A 17,639-nucleotide genomic window follows, 5' to 3' on the forward strand; every position below is an offset into this window, starting at 1 on the left:
TAACAGGAAATTCACCATCACACTGAAGTTTTTCCTTTCACAGATGTTGCATAAATATTTTAAACATAATAATTACAGGACCAATTAAACCTAATGGGTCGAAAGTAGATGCGATTGTTGAAAGTACATTTCTTTTAGTGGTTTTTTGTTGAGTGCTTTTATTAAATGTGATTTGAAATTTATCTGAGGTAGGATGCCACGCTATACCTAGTGTTCTAATAGTTTCTTTGATGTGAAATTCAAGAGAAACTTGTGATTCTCGATCTTCTTCCGGAATATTTATTAATAGATCAGAATGATTTGAACACCACTTTCTAAGATGAAAGCCACCCCTTTCAAGCAAATCTATGACTTGAGTTTGAAACTCGAGAGCTTCTTCAATAGTTGGTGTGCCTGATATGCAGTCGTCCACATACATATCATGCAATAATATTTGTGCTCCCTTCGGATAAGCCTGACCTTCATCTTTACTTTAGTCAGCTGCTGAATGCACCGTGAAGCCAGGAAAGATGCTGAGGATGTCCCGTAGGTAACAGTTTTTAAATTAAATTCCTTGATAGGCTCATTTGAAGATCGACGCCAAAGAATGCGTTGTGAGTATGAATCTTCTTCATAGACTCTGATTGCCGGTACATTTTAACTATATCAGTCATAAAGGCGAACTGATGAGTACAGAATCTAAGTACAATCGAACACACATCTTGCTGTATATTTGGCTCTACATGTAGGACATCGTTGAGCGATAGTGAAGAGGAGGTCTTGAAGGAAACATCGAAAACACTCTTATCTTGGTTGTAGAACTATTTTTCTTAAATACAGGTTGATGCAGTGAGTATGAATTAAGATTGAATTGGTAGCCGAGGCTGAAAGTTCTTCCATATGTCCCATAGCTTCATATTCCTCGAGAAAGTTATTGTAGTCGAGCCTGGAAAATTGTTTCTATGTTTTTCTAATCCTAGTTTATTAACAAGGGCGTCGATAATAAAATTAGACTGAGAAGCGCTATCAAGTAATGCTTTGCATTTATGAATTTGGCCAATACGATCTCTGACATGGACAACTGCAGTAGATAATAGTACAGGTAAATTAGCACCCTTAAAAGAGCAGTAACTAGATTTTTCCTGATTGCTGGTACAATTTTGACCTTGGTGTTTATCCAATTCTACCACATTATTTTCTAAAGTTATTTTATCCTTAAATCTATTAATTAACGTATGATGTCACCAGCCATACTTATGGCAAGATTATTTAGAATCACATTTTGGTGCTACATGATTTCTACGTAGGCAATTGAAACATAACTGGTTTTTTACAATTAAGTGCTTCTCTTTGACTAAAACTTAATTTCACAAATTCTGAACACTTAAATAAATCATGTGTATGATTAAAAAGTATACACGATCTTTGAACGGCTAAATACGATTTTTTGGGTTACTTGAATTCAGGTCTCAAAGTTTGTTTGGCAGGAATTTTATCATCAGTGTAATGTAGTAAGAACTTGACATCTATCTTCTAAAAACAACAATAAATCTGCTAAACTGGGAGGCTCAGCCCCTGAATTTTTATATTCCCACACCCTTGATAAGCAACATCTTGATGTAGCAACATCTACATTGACTAAAATCATCTGTGATAACAGTAATTCATGCAACGGTATCTTAGTATTTTTTGGCACTTAGTATTAATGGCACTTATATTACTTCTAACACTGTTAATGAGTTTCCAAAGATTATTGTATGACTCTTTAGAGGCAGATGGAAGATTAAGTAAATTGTTTATATGTTTTTGATAAATTAATTTGGGGTTATTATATCGCTTATAAACTAGATCCAAAGCAACGGAAAAATTATCAGCAGTTATAGGTAGATTAGCAATGATTTCCTTGGCCTCGTTTGTTGAGGAAGAATTAAAATAATGCAGACGTTGAATATCAGACAATGCATGGTTATCTATAACTAAACTCTCAAACACATTCTTAAAGTGAACCTGCTGGCTGAAATCACCAGTAAATGAAGGTAAAGTGATCGCTGGGAATGTTATTGGTAATTGTTATTCTATATATTAATTGTTATTCTAATTTACTACATTAGAACTAGGTTCCATAGCCTTATTTTTCACAGGAGTAGTTGTCACATCTTTCGTTCTCCGTTCATTGAGGAGTTTTCACATGGCTGCCCTGGTAGAGAAATATTTCTCTTCAATTATTTCAATGTCAGATGCAAGGTTTGATTTTGTGTCATTAATTTCTAGTAATAATTGCACATCACAATATTTTTTCCACGATTCTAGTAAGGCTCTTAATCTAACATTAATATCATGCTCGGTATGCGCAGTGAGATTGTATTTCTCGAGGAAATTCCGGACACGAGTTATGGCTGCCATATGTACACCTTGTGTTTGTACAAGGTTAGAAATTTTGCTAAGATCCATGTCTGCAGGGCAGAATAATAAAAACCAAAGTAAACAGATTATTCACGCATGGGAATGAGTTGAATTACACTATAATGACAAAACATTTAAAATTCATTAACTGAAAAATTAAAATAAGATCACAACGTTACAAAATATGTAAGTTTAAATAAAATAACAAAATCCTACCAAAAATAATATTTTTCTCGGCAAAGTTGAAGTCTGAACATTTTTTTTTATTATAATTAAGGAAAGACTTAATTCGAAAGATAAGTAGGCACAAGTGAAATTGACATAAGGAGTTGAGAAATTTCACACAACTACTACGAAGAATAAAGTTGTAAATATAAACACCAGACAACAATGATTAACATTAACAAGGATGAGAGGAGAAACAAAATAAATAATGAATGGATAAGATAAAAACAAGATAAGGATACTCTGATGTTGTAATTAACTAACTGTTAACGTAAATTAATTGAACTAATGATGCCAATAAGAAATTATTACAGATGTTTATATTATGAATACAGAGATGATGACGTTCTTGGGCGATAATACTCGATCTGCTGACGACAGCAATTAGAATATTTCCATACACAACAAAGTCAGTACGCTTATAAATTTAATCCATTTTTCAAGTTAATTTCCACAATTTTTATAGTTGATAGCATAATAAATATTCCAAATAATGAATTAAGTTTATTAATTCATTATAATAAGTTTATTTAAGATGTATACGCTTATTTCACATGACATATGTATAAATACTTTATATATCCGGCCCGATTTACCAAAATGTTTATTGTTTCTGGTTCAGGTAACAACACTTCAAATAAATGGTTAATAATTGAATATAATTATGAATAAAAATACAATTAATAATAATCAACACAATATTAAATGGACCGTAACACACAATAATAAATGGACACATGTCCACACAACGCAGAATCTAATTTAACAACCGTGTTGGCCTCCCCCAGGCACTAGCAGCAGACAACGGCACAGCACCACCAATCGCAATTCAGAAAACTGTTTTAAAATATGTAATCAGAATTTCTCCATCGATCACAGTGTTTTTGCTATTTTAATTTTTTTAAATATTTTAAAACGTTTTTTCATCCATTTGTCCATTCTCAACTAAAAGCTCCTGCAGCACTGTAAATATAATGGAACCAAATGAGCTAACTGAAAGGGTAGCGTTGCTACTATTGTGCATGTTGAGATATGTATAGACATGTACAAAAGTGATCTAGTGTAGCACAAATTCATCAGAACGATCCCGGTTGTGAGATAGTAGTGAACCAGTAAATATGTCTCTGACTGCTTCGTGTGTCTGAATTATTGTGTATTACATATTTACAAATTTATTTCTTTTAATTAGTTGTTAGTTACAAAATGCCTAGAACTTGTTTACATCATCCTAACAATTTTTGTTACATATGTGGTGAAGTGACGCTCAAGTCTCAAAGGTGAAATCTTACTTCATTAGTAAAAAAGTGTTATGAACGTTATTTTGGATGTAAAGTCGGAAACTAAACAAGGACCTGGGCCCCACATATCTGTTGTTTATCGTGTTCTTATCCCTATGATTTGGAAGGAACCCAAAAATCACTATTCTGATGATTATTTCTGTTTAACAAACATTAAAGGGATTTTGTCAAAATCGAAACACACAGTAGTTAACTTGCAATCTGCAATGAGACCGGTTCCACACTGCGAAGAACTGTCCATACTAAAGCCTCCAGAACATGTGACATTAGATGAAGAGAGTTCAGAGTCTGATGGATATATGAAAGAAAATGAAACAGATTCTAACGATATAACTTTTGAAGAAAGCAGTTCATCTGAGCCACATTTACTGACTCAAGAAAATCTTAACGATCTCTTTCGAAATTTAAAGCTACCCAAAAAACCTGAAATGCTTAAATGAAATGCTGAAAAGGATGAAATCTTCTTCAAAAGAATACAAAAATATGTACTTATTGTAATCGTCATTCTGAATTTAAAGACTATTTTTCTGAAGAAAATGGCTTGGTTTTCTGTAATGATATTTCTTCTCTTATGGAAACACTTTGTAATGAACATAACCCAACAGAATGGTGCTTGTTCATTGATTCCTCAAAAGTTACTTTAAAAGCTGTGCTTCTGCATAATGGCAATAAATTCCTATCAGTACCTGTAGCTCATCTGTTACTATGAAAGAAACATATGAAAACTTTAAATTTATACTGGAAAAGCTTCAATATGCTGTGTATGAATGGAATATTTACAGTGGTTTAAAGGAAATTGCACTTATTCTTGGTCTGCAGCTTGGTTAAAACAAAGTACTGATGTTTTTTGTATGAATGGGATAGTAGGGGCAGAAAAAATTATTTCATTAGGAAAGAATGGTCTTAACATGAATCACTCATTTCTGAACAGAAAAATGTGAAACATGACCCATTGTGTAATTCTAAAAATGTGTATCTACTTCCGTTAAATAATAAACTAGGATTAATGAAGAATTTTGTCAAGGCCATGGACAATACTCCTGGTTTCATGCAAACAGAAGTTTTCTAAAATTAGCGATGCAAAAATTAAAGAAGGAATATTAATGGGTCCACAAATACGATCACTAATGCACAATGAAAAGTTTGAGGAACTACTGAATTTACTGAAGAAAGCAGCTTGGCAAGCATTCAAAAATGTTACTCAGAGTTTTTTGGGAAATTGAAAGGCGGAAAATTACTGCGATATTGTCAACAATCTAATAACATCTTATAAAAATTTGGGTCGTAATATGTTCTTAAAAGTATACTTCTTGCACTCACACCTAGATTTCTTCCTGGAAAATCTTGGCGCAGTGAGCGATGAGCATGGGGAACATTTTTCATCTCTTTTTTGATTTCACTTATGGAAAAGGGGTATCAAGGCAAATGAAATCCTAATATGCTGGCTGATTATTGTTGGACTATCAAGAGAGATGCTCCACAGATTAAATATAGCAGAAAATGGTAATTTCTTACTTTCTATGTGAGCCAAACTAAGGAATGATTCCTGAAAGAGGGCAGCAGCTCTTTCAGTAGATGTTAAGGGTGTGAGTCACAATGACTTAAACGGCCATATCAACATCACTCAATCCTCTGAGTACTGCGCAGCTGAAAGCAATGGAAAACTACAGCTGCTTTTTTTCCAAGAAAATGTGGCTCTCTGCATTTTCATATAGCAATGATGGAGGCGCCTTCCTTGGTAAAATATTCCGGAGGTAAACTAGTCCCCCGTTGCAATTCCCCCGTTGTAATGCTTGCATTCCCCCGGAATCCAAGCATTGGAAAAGGCATGGAAGGAAATATAGTAGGTGAATACAGGTTGGGCAAAAGGAATGAAAGAGGGGACCGACTTACAGAGTTTTGCACGAAGTATAATTTAGTAATTGCCAACACCCAATTTAAAAATCATAATAGAAGAATATACACTTGGAAAAAGCCAGGCGATACTGCAAGGTATCAGATAGATTATATCATGGTTAAGCAAAGATTTAGAAATCAACTCGTTGACTGCAAAACTTACCCTGGAGCAGACATTGATAGCGACCATAATTTGGTAATAATGAAATGTAGATTGGGGTTTAAAAACCACATGAATCGGTGGAATTTAGAGAAGCTTGAGGAAGAGGAGGTAAAGAAGATTTTTGAGGAGGACATCGCAAGAGGTCTGAGTAAAAAAGATAAGGTAGAAAATGTAGAAGAAGAATGGGAGAATGTTAAAAAGGAAATTCTTAAATCAGCAGAAGCAAACTTAGGCGGAATAAAGAGAACTGGTAGAAAACCTCTCTTTCGTTTCAGACGATATATTGCAGCTGATGGATGAACGTAGAAAATATAAGAATGCTAGTGATGAAGAAAGTAAAAGGAACTATCGGCAATTAAGAAATGCTATAAACAGGAAGTGCAAACTAGCAAAAGAAGTGTGGATTAAAGAAAAGTGTTCAGAAGTGGAAAGAGAAATGAACATTGGTAAAATAGACGGAGCATACAGAAAAGTTAAGGAAAATTTTGGGGTACATAAATTAAAATCTAATAATGTGTTAAACAAAGATGGTACACCAATATATAATACGAAAGGTGTTGTATAAAGGTGTAATATATAAAGTCGATAGATGGGTGGAATATATTGAAGAGTTATACGGAGGAAATGAATTAGAAAATGGTGTTATCGAGGAAGAAGAAGTTGAGGAGTATGAAATGGGAGAAACAATACTGAGATCTGAATTTAAGAGAGCATTAAAAGATTTAAATGGCAGAAAGGCTCCTGGAATAGACGGAATATCTGTAGAATTACTGCGCAGTGCAGGTGAGGAAGCGATTGATAGATTATACAAAATGGTGTGTAATATTTATGAAAAAGGGGAATTTCCGTCAGACTTCAAAAAAAGTGTTATAGTCATGATACCAAAGAAAGCAGGGGCAGATAAATGTGAAGAATACAGAACAACTAGTTTAACTAGTCATGCATCAAAAATCTTAACTAGAATTCTATACAGAAGAATTGAGAGGAGAGTGGAAGAAGTGTTAGGAGAAGACCAATTTGGTTACAGGAAAAGTATAGGAACAAGGGAAGCAATTTTAGGCCTCAGATTAATAGTAGAAGGAAGATTAAAGAAAAACAAACCAACATACTTGACGTTTATAGACCTAGAAAAGGCATTCGATAACGTAGACTGGAATAAAACGTTCAGCATTTTAAAAAAATTAGGGTTCAAATACAGAGATAGAAGAACAATTGCTAACATGTACAGGAACCAAACAGCAACAGTAATAATTAAAGAACATAAGAAAGAAGCCGTAATAACAAAGGGAGTCTGACAAGGATGTTCCCTATCTCTGTTACTTTTTAATCTTTACATGGAACTAGCAGTTAATGATGTTATAGAACAATTTAGATTCGGAGTAACAGTACAAGGTGAAAAGATAAAGATGCTACGATTTGCTGATGATATAGTAATTCTAGCCGAGAGTAAAAAGGATTTAGAAGAAACAATGAACGGCATAGATGAAGTCCTACGCAAGAACTATCGCATGAAAATAAACAAGAACAAAACAAAAGTAATGAAATGTCGTAGAAATAACAAAGATGGACCACTGAATGCGAAAATAGGAGTAGAAAAGATTATGGAGGTAGAAGAATTTTGTTATTTGGGAAGTAGAATTACTAAAGATGGACAAGGCAGGAGCGATATAAAATGCCTAATAACACAAGCTAAACGAGCCTTCAGTAAGAAATATAATTTGTTTACATCAAAAATTAATTTAAATGTCAGGAAAAGATTTTTGAAAGTGTATGTTTGTAGTGTCGTTTTATATGGAAGTGAAACTTGGACGATCGGAGTATCTGAGAAGAAAAGATTAGAAGCTTTTGAAATGCGGTGCTATAGGAGAATGTTAAAAATCAGATGGTTGGATAAAGTGACAAACGAAGAGGTATTGCGGCAAATAGATGAAGAAAGAAGCATTTGGAAAAATATAGTTAAAAGAAGAGACAGACTTATAGGCCACATACTAAGGCATCCTGGAATAGTCGCTTTAATATTGGAAGGACAGAGGTAGAAGGAAAAAATTGTGTAGGCAGGCCACGTTTGGAATATGTAAAACAAATTGTTAGGGATGTAGGATGTAGAGGGTATACTGAAATGAAACGTCTAGCACTAGATAGGGAATCTTGGAAAGCTGCATCAAACCAGTCAAATGACTGAAGACAAAAAAAAAATTCTGTAATACAAAACACATTGATATTTTATTTTAAAACAGCTTCTTCTTAAGTATACAGTATATTCTTTGTATTAAAACAGATAATGAGGGTGTAAAAATTTATGGTTACAAAGTGGCAACTCGGAAGTATTGAGCACTCAGCAGTAACAAGCATATTTGATCGGCCTCATGAATCTCATTATAACCAAGTTTTACAATATTACAACTTGTTTTATTTTATCTACTTCTCTTTTGAGTTTATTTTTATTGTTTTTTTATAATTAATAGGTTTAAATACCATGCTTTTATATGTATTAATTTTTGAAACCATGGATGATTAGAATTTAAATGTATTGTACTATTATTTGTTGATTTCCTATAAACTGATGTTTCTATTATATTGTTTACGTTTATTTCAATTTCATTATCTAAAAAATGTGTTTTTCTGTTATTTTCTATTTTGTATATAAATTTTTAATTCTTATTTTAATTGTTAAGTTTATTTAAATGATCAAATTTTCATTTTATTTATAGTCGGGTTATGACTAAAAAATCATCTACATATCTTAACCTTTTCCCATCACAATGCTCCGCGCTTCTTAGCGCTCCGCAAAAATAGTTGGTATCTGATTGCCTCTCTTCATAGTCTTATGCTACCCTCTTGTGAAAAAATTTTCAAAAAATTACAGTATATTAACGAGATTTAACAGATTCTGACAAAAAAAAAAACCTTACGATTGGATATTTTTTATGCCTGTAACAACAAAAAAATTGAAACCGTACAAAAATTACGATAATTTAATTGCAGAATTTTTTTGCGCATTTCTACCGCGTTTTTTATTAGCGAAATTTTTTTTTTTTTGATTTGTGTTTATGAAACATAGTTTGCTGATTAAAAAAAAAATACTTTCAAGCAAATCGGTTGAAAGTTGGGCAAAATATGATGAAAAACCCGTGTCATAAATTACAGATTAATTAGCATATCAGTTTCGAGAAATTTTTATAGTTATTTATTTTTTCTTAGCGTTACATATAATGTAAAATTTATTTTAAAAATTATAAGACTTCCTTAGAGCATTTATTACGTAAAAAAACTTTTTTTACAACAGAGTATTGCTGTTACACGCCACGGGGGGGGGGGGGGGGGCAATAGAGTTCATGAAACGCATAATAATTACCCCAGTAATTACAAGCTATTCGGTACAAACAACAGTTATTTTTTATGTTACTATGTATATAAAATCGTAATATATATTATATATATATAATATATAAAATAAGAAATTACGAGCGCGCACTAGTTTTTACACCAACATATAAATCGCAATATGGGAGATTCCCCAAAAAAACAAAAGAATGAAATAGATGAAAAATAATAAATAACCTAAACAAATAAAATGAAGTAATAAATTTATAAATAAAAAGCTCTTACCCCTAGTTGGTGATATTTTGGCGTGTGTGATACACGAGAAAGCATCCATCTAAACAGAGTGGTACCTCACAAGCCACACACCTCCAGACTGATCTTACGCGAATGCCGTTTGCCGAGCACACAACGCATTGTCTAAAACTGTTTGTTCCCTCACGTTTAGGAAAATGTCTTGCTTCACAACTTTCAAGACGTAAAAATTCACGATTTCTTACATAAGATCCTCGTGCAGAAAATCTCGTAGGAGATGATGAAACAAGCCCTTTCAAAACCTCATTTCGAAACCATCAGAAGGATTGGTTCTTCTCCATCTTATTGCCGTATTATTTATTATTTATTGTAAGCCGTATAAGCATTGACAAGAAGCATATCAAAAATGTGGAAAAAGAGCATATCAAAAATGTGGAAAAAAAGTTTTTTCGTCCATTTTGTCATGCGCCTATGTAAGTAATAGCTTGAAGACAGAAGATAAGATTGATCAACAGCCCCCATATAATTATTGTAATCTACAATCATTACAGGTCTCACGACATTTTCTGTACTGTGAATTGTTACACTGTATTTACCCTCTTCAGCAGGCCCATGAATAGAAGACAGAAGTGTTACCATTCGCTTGTCATTGAATAGAATACAAGATATTCCATCCAGTGTCGTACGACAGGCTAACCGGTGTCTGGTCAAACCTAATTGTTTACGTCTGTTTCGTGTGAATTCAGCTGGCATTCCAGCACGATTGGATCGAGCTGTTCCACAAGCTAGAATTCCCACATCTTTCAGTCGTCGATATAATTGCAGGGATGAAAAAAAATTTTCCATATACAAATGATATCCACAATTTTCATAACCTGCAATTAGATCGATAACTGTACGTTCAGTAATTTTTTCGTTTACATTTTGTTCCTCTCGTTGTCTCCCGAGATATACATTCATATCGAATGTGTACCCAGAATTATCGAAAAGTCTGTAAACCTTTATCCCAAAGCGCTTTCGTTTACTAGGTATATACTGCCGAAACAAGACTCTACCCTTGTAGGCGCATAAAACCTCATCAACTACAATTTGTTGTCGTGGATTACAGAGTTCACGAGATTTCTGACGAGCAATTTAAAATATTTCGCGTACTCTCCAGAGACGGTCATAGTTACCAGTTTGCATTTCTGATTCTATCGGTGGATCCTGGTTAGTGAAGTGTAAATACTTCAAAATATGAAGAAAGACAGTTCTCGGTAATGTATTCCCAAACCAAGCGAAATGGGAAACCTCGTCAGTCGACCAGTATTCTTGTAAAGTGTGTCTTACAGTATGACCCATTTCCAGGATGATTGCAAAGAAACGTTTCATCTGGGCAAGACTAACGTCACCTTGAATTCTGTCCTTAGGTAACGGCCTATCAGGTCTACGGCTTTGAAAATACAAATTAGTTTGTGATGTTACTTTTTCAAGGATAGCCCCAAAAAACAACATAGATACGGCAAACGGCGTCTGCCCATGAATACGGGGATCAGGAATATATTCAGGCACATTGTGTAAATTCCTACGACGCTTCTTAGGCCGACCTCTCTTATGAGGAGCGGATTTAGCCAAAAGGTCGGGATTCTTTACAAATGCACCTGGTTCCGGACCCGTAAAAGGCAAACTGTTTAGTGTGTCATATTTACACCTATCAGTACAAACTAACCAGGGATTTCCAAGAACCGGCAGACGACCTTCCAACTCGTAACCTTCGTCATCTGTAACTGTTTCGTCATTTTGGGCCCGGTCAGTTGGATTTTCTTGTAACTCCACCGTGTCAAGTTCCTCATCTTGGAGAGGAAATTCAACAGCTGGTTGCATTTCAACATCCAACTGCACTGGAGAACGATAATGGATTTCATGAAATATATTACCGTTTCCTTCAGCATGTGGATGTAGAACTGAACCGGCTACATTTATTTTCTGTTCCGTGTCAGTATCACTAATCGAATGACCTGGATCATCATCGTCGCTACTAAAATTCAGGAGATGCGGTTCCGAAAAATCGTTACTCCTAATTTCAGTATTTTTGATGTCATCCAAGCCCTCAAGGTCGTCACTGTCATTTTCGTCATAATCTGAAAGTTCTTCGTCAAGAGCAAACCTAATCTGTTCGTCATTCATTGTCTCGATAAAAAAAAAATTACGGCAAATAAAAAAAAATCACAAATTTAAAAAAAACGCCCAATATGTGAAAAAAATCGCACTGAATAAAAAAAACCGATGTAATTTTGAAAAAAATAATGAAATAATATATTACCAACGGAACGCCGGTTTGCGATAGTAAGTTACTTACTGCAGTTCACTCGTACTCACTCACACAATAAAGTAACATATGTTAGTATAAAGAAAGAGATTCAGTAAAAACTACGTTTTATAAAAATCCCCTCCACTTAAAAGGCTATTCGGATTGACAAAAAACTATTTTTACTGTATACTGTTATTCATTACGAATCGGTATGTGTTTCATTGATGCCGATATCTTTTGTCAGAAAAGATTTATTAGGCCTCAAATAAAAGTGACACATTTATGACCACAAATTCCTTTTTTTTTTGTGTGTGCCGTATAACATAACTTATTATGTATTTCAATACATCGTTATGTTGCTGATATAATAAGCTAGTTTTGTAAATAATAAATAAATCCGTAACCCTCATAGCAATTATAATACACCAGTCACACACACACACACAAGCACATTTCTGAGAAAAAAATGGTCATATTCTTTCTTGTCCAAATAAAACATTTTAATTCGTATAACTATAGTTCAAATTGTATAATAAAACTGATTTCTTTGTGAATATAAAAAAATATAACCGACTTAGATCCCATATAAAATGTTTTTGTAACAGCGTTTTAAAACTGTCACCGCACAGAGCCACTTTACTGGCTTCCTGATCTGAAAAGGTTAAGAGTATTTGGTGTGTATCTATTATAACATAAACTATTTTATTTTTGAAATATTATATAAATATTTCAGACATAATGGCAGATATAGGTGATCCCATTGGTAAGCCTTCTCTGTTTGGGAATTAACAATTATTCTCATGCTCAAAGTAATTTTCATTTTAAATAAACTTTACCATAAAATTTAAATACAAAATAGAAAATAACACAGAAATACATCTTTTAGATACAGAAATCAAAATAAACAAAAACAAAATAAAGATCAGTTTATAGAAAACCCATAAAAAATATTTAAAAAAAATTAATTAAAAAATAATCACAAAGTAAGAATAACCTACATACAGTTGTAGGTTAGAAAGGAATAGGTTATAAACAGATCTCACGTAGTCAAAATATATAAGGTTGGAGTCTTGTTTTGATCTTGTTTACAATAAGCTATTTATCACAAAGACAATTTTTTTAAATATATTTAAGAATGATTTCTAAAAATAGCAGCACAAATCTCTCTGAAAGAAGCTAAATAAAACAATAGGGTCAGTTCTATAGCAAAATATGTATAAACTAACATTATCCGGATTTCTTTTATACATGCATGAGTAGATAAAACGAGTGCCACTGAAAGGGTTAAAAAATAGAAAATCAAGAAAGTAAAATATTCTTTAAAATGTATTCATTTTATAATTCAAAAAGATTAGGCCAAAAAATTAATTTTTTAGGGTAATTAAAAAAAAAGAGAAACACAATTCATTACATTTATCGCATTGTAAAAGTAACAAACATATTATTATTCAATAGGATAATTCTTTTTTCTTTTCTCTTTATAATCCAGTCTGGCGCTATAACTTTAGAAGGGATAGTATTGTAATCAGTGCAATCCGGGTATATGCGGTTTTCACCGGATCTTTATGTCTTGACACCTACGGAACCCCAAAAACAAGATGGAAATTTTACAGATGTTCGTATGTTCAGTGTTGCGTTCTATATTTTCTCAGTCACATTTCTTAACAATTTAAAAATATTTTCAAAATCACACTCCCCTGCAAAAAATGGTCTAAATAAACTATTAACTACGTAGGTAAATTGCATCAATAGTACCCCCTCTCATCATAAGAAATGCTAGTATATACCTGACATACAGCTGCTGTAGTTGTCTGCTATGTTGTGACGTCACAGGTGAGTAGTAGAATTAAATAAATAAATGAATAATATTCAGAGTGTAAAAAAAAGTGGTTGCTAGTATCGTCCCATACACATGCGCAAATGAAATAAATTAACCACGCTTTAGTTATTATCGCTGAATTAAATAAACAAAAAGTATTATATTTAAATAAAATGATAAATATTTAAAATTAAGTTGTGTGTGTAAGCCGTGCATAAGAAAAAATCTGCATGACAGAAACAAAATTTATAATGACACCATCTTGATAAACTATAAACCGTAACAAAAATGCAAAATAAAAATTATTACTAAACGAATACTAAAAGCAAAATCCACTTTTTGAAGTCAAGAAAGCTTCTAAAGCTTTTAAAGGGATTTGAGCGCTCAACTGTAGATACTGATGTTCCTTGGTGGTTGGGTTTCAATTAATCATACATCTCAGGAACAGTCGACCTGAGTCTGTTCCAGACTACATGTTTACTAGTAATTTGCAATTACACTGCACTACGTCTACAGCTATGTTAGGCCTGGCAAGCTGATAGTGGTAATAGCATTTACCTATAGGCACACCCAGACTCACAACAGCAATATCTGTAATATATTACAATATGACAATAACTGGAAAACTGATTCGAGAGAACATCTAGAAGTAAATGAAATCAAATAAATTAAACGAAATGCATGAACGGGAAGAATATGGCATCTGCACCTATTTTATTCTGAGAATAACAAGCAAAAGTTAAGTAAACTTACTATAATAAAAAACAAACCTGAATAGGAAATATTTTAACGGCAACAGTATCCGATTTATACTGAGCTTTCCATACAGAACCAAATCTGCCTCGAGCTTTAATTTCAATGAGTTGTATAGGTCTTAAACCGAGTAATGGTGATGGAGCAGAAAGCTGATGTGGATCCATTGTTGGCACCTGAAAAGACAGAAATAAAATTAGGTTCAAAATCATAGATACTGTATAAAAAAATAATAATAATAAAGCGATAAAACCAAATCATATTATACATTAACACGGCGACTAAACTTTTTAATAATTCTTCAGCAAAACTACCAGTCTTATGGTAAAAAACAATAAAGAAATTATATAACCAATAAAAATTCAAATTTATAACACGGACGCAAAAAATATATATGACCGTTTTTTAAAATAAAAGACATCATACCTTCGGTTACCAAAGTCTAACAAGAGTGAACTGAGCACCTCTACGTACTCTCATTCAATCAAGGGGATTAAAAAAAAAAATTAAAAATAATAAGTAGTAATATAAAATATAAGTATAATATAAAAGTAATAATATTACTCAGAATTAAAAATAATATTAAATTATAACAACTGAGTTCCACACTGTAAATATAATTTTTTGTACAACATATTTTATTATAACATTAGTAATTTGACTTAAAATGTAGTCCAATCAAAACTAGTCTATTTTTATAAATAAAAAGTAAACTATTGTAAGGAAAATGGTTATAGATTTAATTAATAGTAGTATATTTTTTATAAATAAAAATGAGAAATGTCATCAGAGAAATGGAAATGGTCATAGACATAATCAAAACAGCTAAGTACTCAAACAGCAATTTTTGATAACATATGTTTATAGTATTTAACTTTTAAAATCCAAACCAATTAAAAAAAAAAATTTAAATACATTTTTGTTTATTAAATTCACCGCATAACCTTAGAAGTCAAGCATGAGAAAACGGTATATAAACCTTTTAGTTCATGAAAACTGACAACTCTGAACAGGATTCAAATTTAAGTCATCCAGAGGAAAGGTAATGTTAACAATCCTACACTCAGATTAGAACAGCAACAATGAATTTGATCATTTGATGAATTCTCCTCCTTCACCCATAAAAAAAATAACTATAATAATGGCTGTTTATTTAAAAGGAAGATATATTCCTGAATTTCTTCATAATATAATTGTATGTAATTTCTTCCATTTACAATTACAATAACGTTAATAATTTATAACTTTAGTTGTTGGGTAAAATTAACAAAAATAAAATGCTAGTATTTGCCAAAAGAAATTGGACTTTAATTAGAGAAAAAACAACTTAACCTTTTGTTAAATCATAACCTTAAAAATCAAATGAAATTACAAAATGAACTTAACTGAATTCTAAACAGAATTTATACAAGGAATATCAGCTGAAATTAACACATATCAGTTATAATAATACATGACAAATACATAAATATACATTTTTCAAATAAATATTTTGAAAATCTTTTGTATTGAGTAAGAATCTAAAAAAACAGTTTAAAGAACTAAATACATTGTTATTCAAACTACAAGGAATACAAAAGCAATAAAATATTACTAGAACAAATCACAAAATTAATTAAAAGGAAGTCCAAAATCATAACTTCACTTCAGAAGTTATTTTCTTTAGAATAATTTAAGAAAAATAATAAGAATCCAGTTCATGAATAAATAAGAATTAATATCTGCGATTAACAAATTACATTAAATTAAATGAAAGAGGTAATTACAATATAAACAAATTGTAATAAGTAATCACATAATTAATTTAATTAAGCCACCTTACGTGACTACACTTGAATGAAGAAATGGCTTTTTAAACCAATCTTGAATTTCAAATTCATAAAGTACAATTAGTTGTGTATTTCACTAATTTTACTAATGACATAACTGTTTAATATGATAAATAATTTGAACTTGCCTTAATCACACATAGATATTTGTAAAAAATGATCTCGTGAAATTTAAGTACACATAATACATACAGTTTATCCTTGGCGTAGTCTACAATGGCGTATCAAGAAAAACAGAGGTATAACTTTGTTAGTGGAAGTTGAACAAGACGGAGCGTCACAGATTGTAATAAGCAGTTTGGAAGATCCTGATTCGATAAATTTGACTGGTTTGTAGTAACTGAACTACTTTCAACAGAGTACAAGACATTATGGAGACGCGAGTATTACCAGTTAAGAGTGCATGAAGGCGACGAGAATAGCCAAAAAAAAAAAGAGAAAGAGAGAGAGAGAACGATCCACACACAGCGAAAGTCAGATCTGAACTAACTGAAGAGAAGTGGCCGAGTCCCAGGTCCACACACTATGAAAGTCCACACTAAAACGTCTGGACTGAAGAAATAGTGGCGTGATGAGAAGAGGGGGAAACAAAGTAGGCAACAGACTGAAGAGAGTGTGTTGGCAACAAGAGGTAGTGTGCTGGTATTGATAAGATAAAGAAATTAGCATAAACGGGAAGTTTGGGTAAGAAAGAACATAACAACAATTAATTTTAAGCAAGCAGACCATTAAAAGAGTTGCGTAAGACTGGTAAATAAATTGGCGTAAACATTAGTACTGTTGATTACCTCAATAAAGAAAAAAAGTTTACTTACTATTTAGCAAACAATAAAAACTTAACCTAGATCGAAAGAAAAATATGTATTATATATCACTACTCAAAAGACTAATTATATATTAAATAGTATATGATGATTTAAATACTCACCCACTATAAAAATTCAGGATGCATTGAAAGAGACAAAAACAGATATTACAATAAAATGATTCAAAAAAAATTATGCAGAATTCAAACACAGATTTATTTATTTATATACTACCCCTACTAATACAATAATATACATACATGCACAACATTATGGCTTAGCTTTTGTGTTATTGCATCGTTTTATGAATGACTGGGATAATGTACAAATACTAATCAGACTGTTTTGAGGAAGTAAAATTTCAAAACAGAAATATGAAGTACACATTAAACAATATTATTTTTAAAAACACAATCTTGTTTTTAATTTAAAAGTAAATGTCAAAGATTTTTTAAATGTTTAAATGTTATCTGGAGTCTAGAGGTAGAATTTTGGTGAGGTCAGCAAGAGCAATTTAAAATAAAATTCATTCACAATAACAGATCGTTTGGAAACATGTTCTTAAGTAATATCTCAATCTATTCTCTAAGTAATCACTGGTT

General features: G+C 32.1%; 1 protein-coding gene across 2 annotated transcripts in view; it reads right to left on the reverse strand.

Moving 5' to 3' along the window:
- put (activin A receptor type 2 punt) overlaps nucleotides 1-17,639 on the reverse strand; it is a 96,457-nt gene that overhangs the window by 28,552 nt on the left and 50,266 nt on the right. For both annotated transcript variants that reach the window (XM_075374989.1, XM_075374990.1), the window contains exon 6: nucleotides 14,420-14,578. In XM_075374989.1, coding sequence (XP_075231104.1) covers nucleotides 14,420-14,578 — 159 coding nt within the window. The remainder of the gene's footprint in view (nucleotides 1-14,419; nucleotides 14,579-17,639) is intronic.

The sequence above is a fragment of the Lycorma delicatula genome, chromosome 9 (assembly GCF_047948215.1).
Source record: "Lycorma delicatula isolate Av1 chromosome 9, ASM4794821v1, whole genome shotgun sequence".
NCBI classification, from domain to species: Eukaryota; Metazoa; Arthropoda; class Insecta; order Hemiptera; family Fulgoridae; genus Lycorma; species Lycorma delicatula.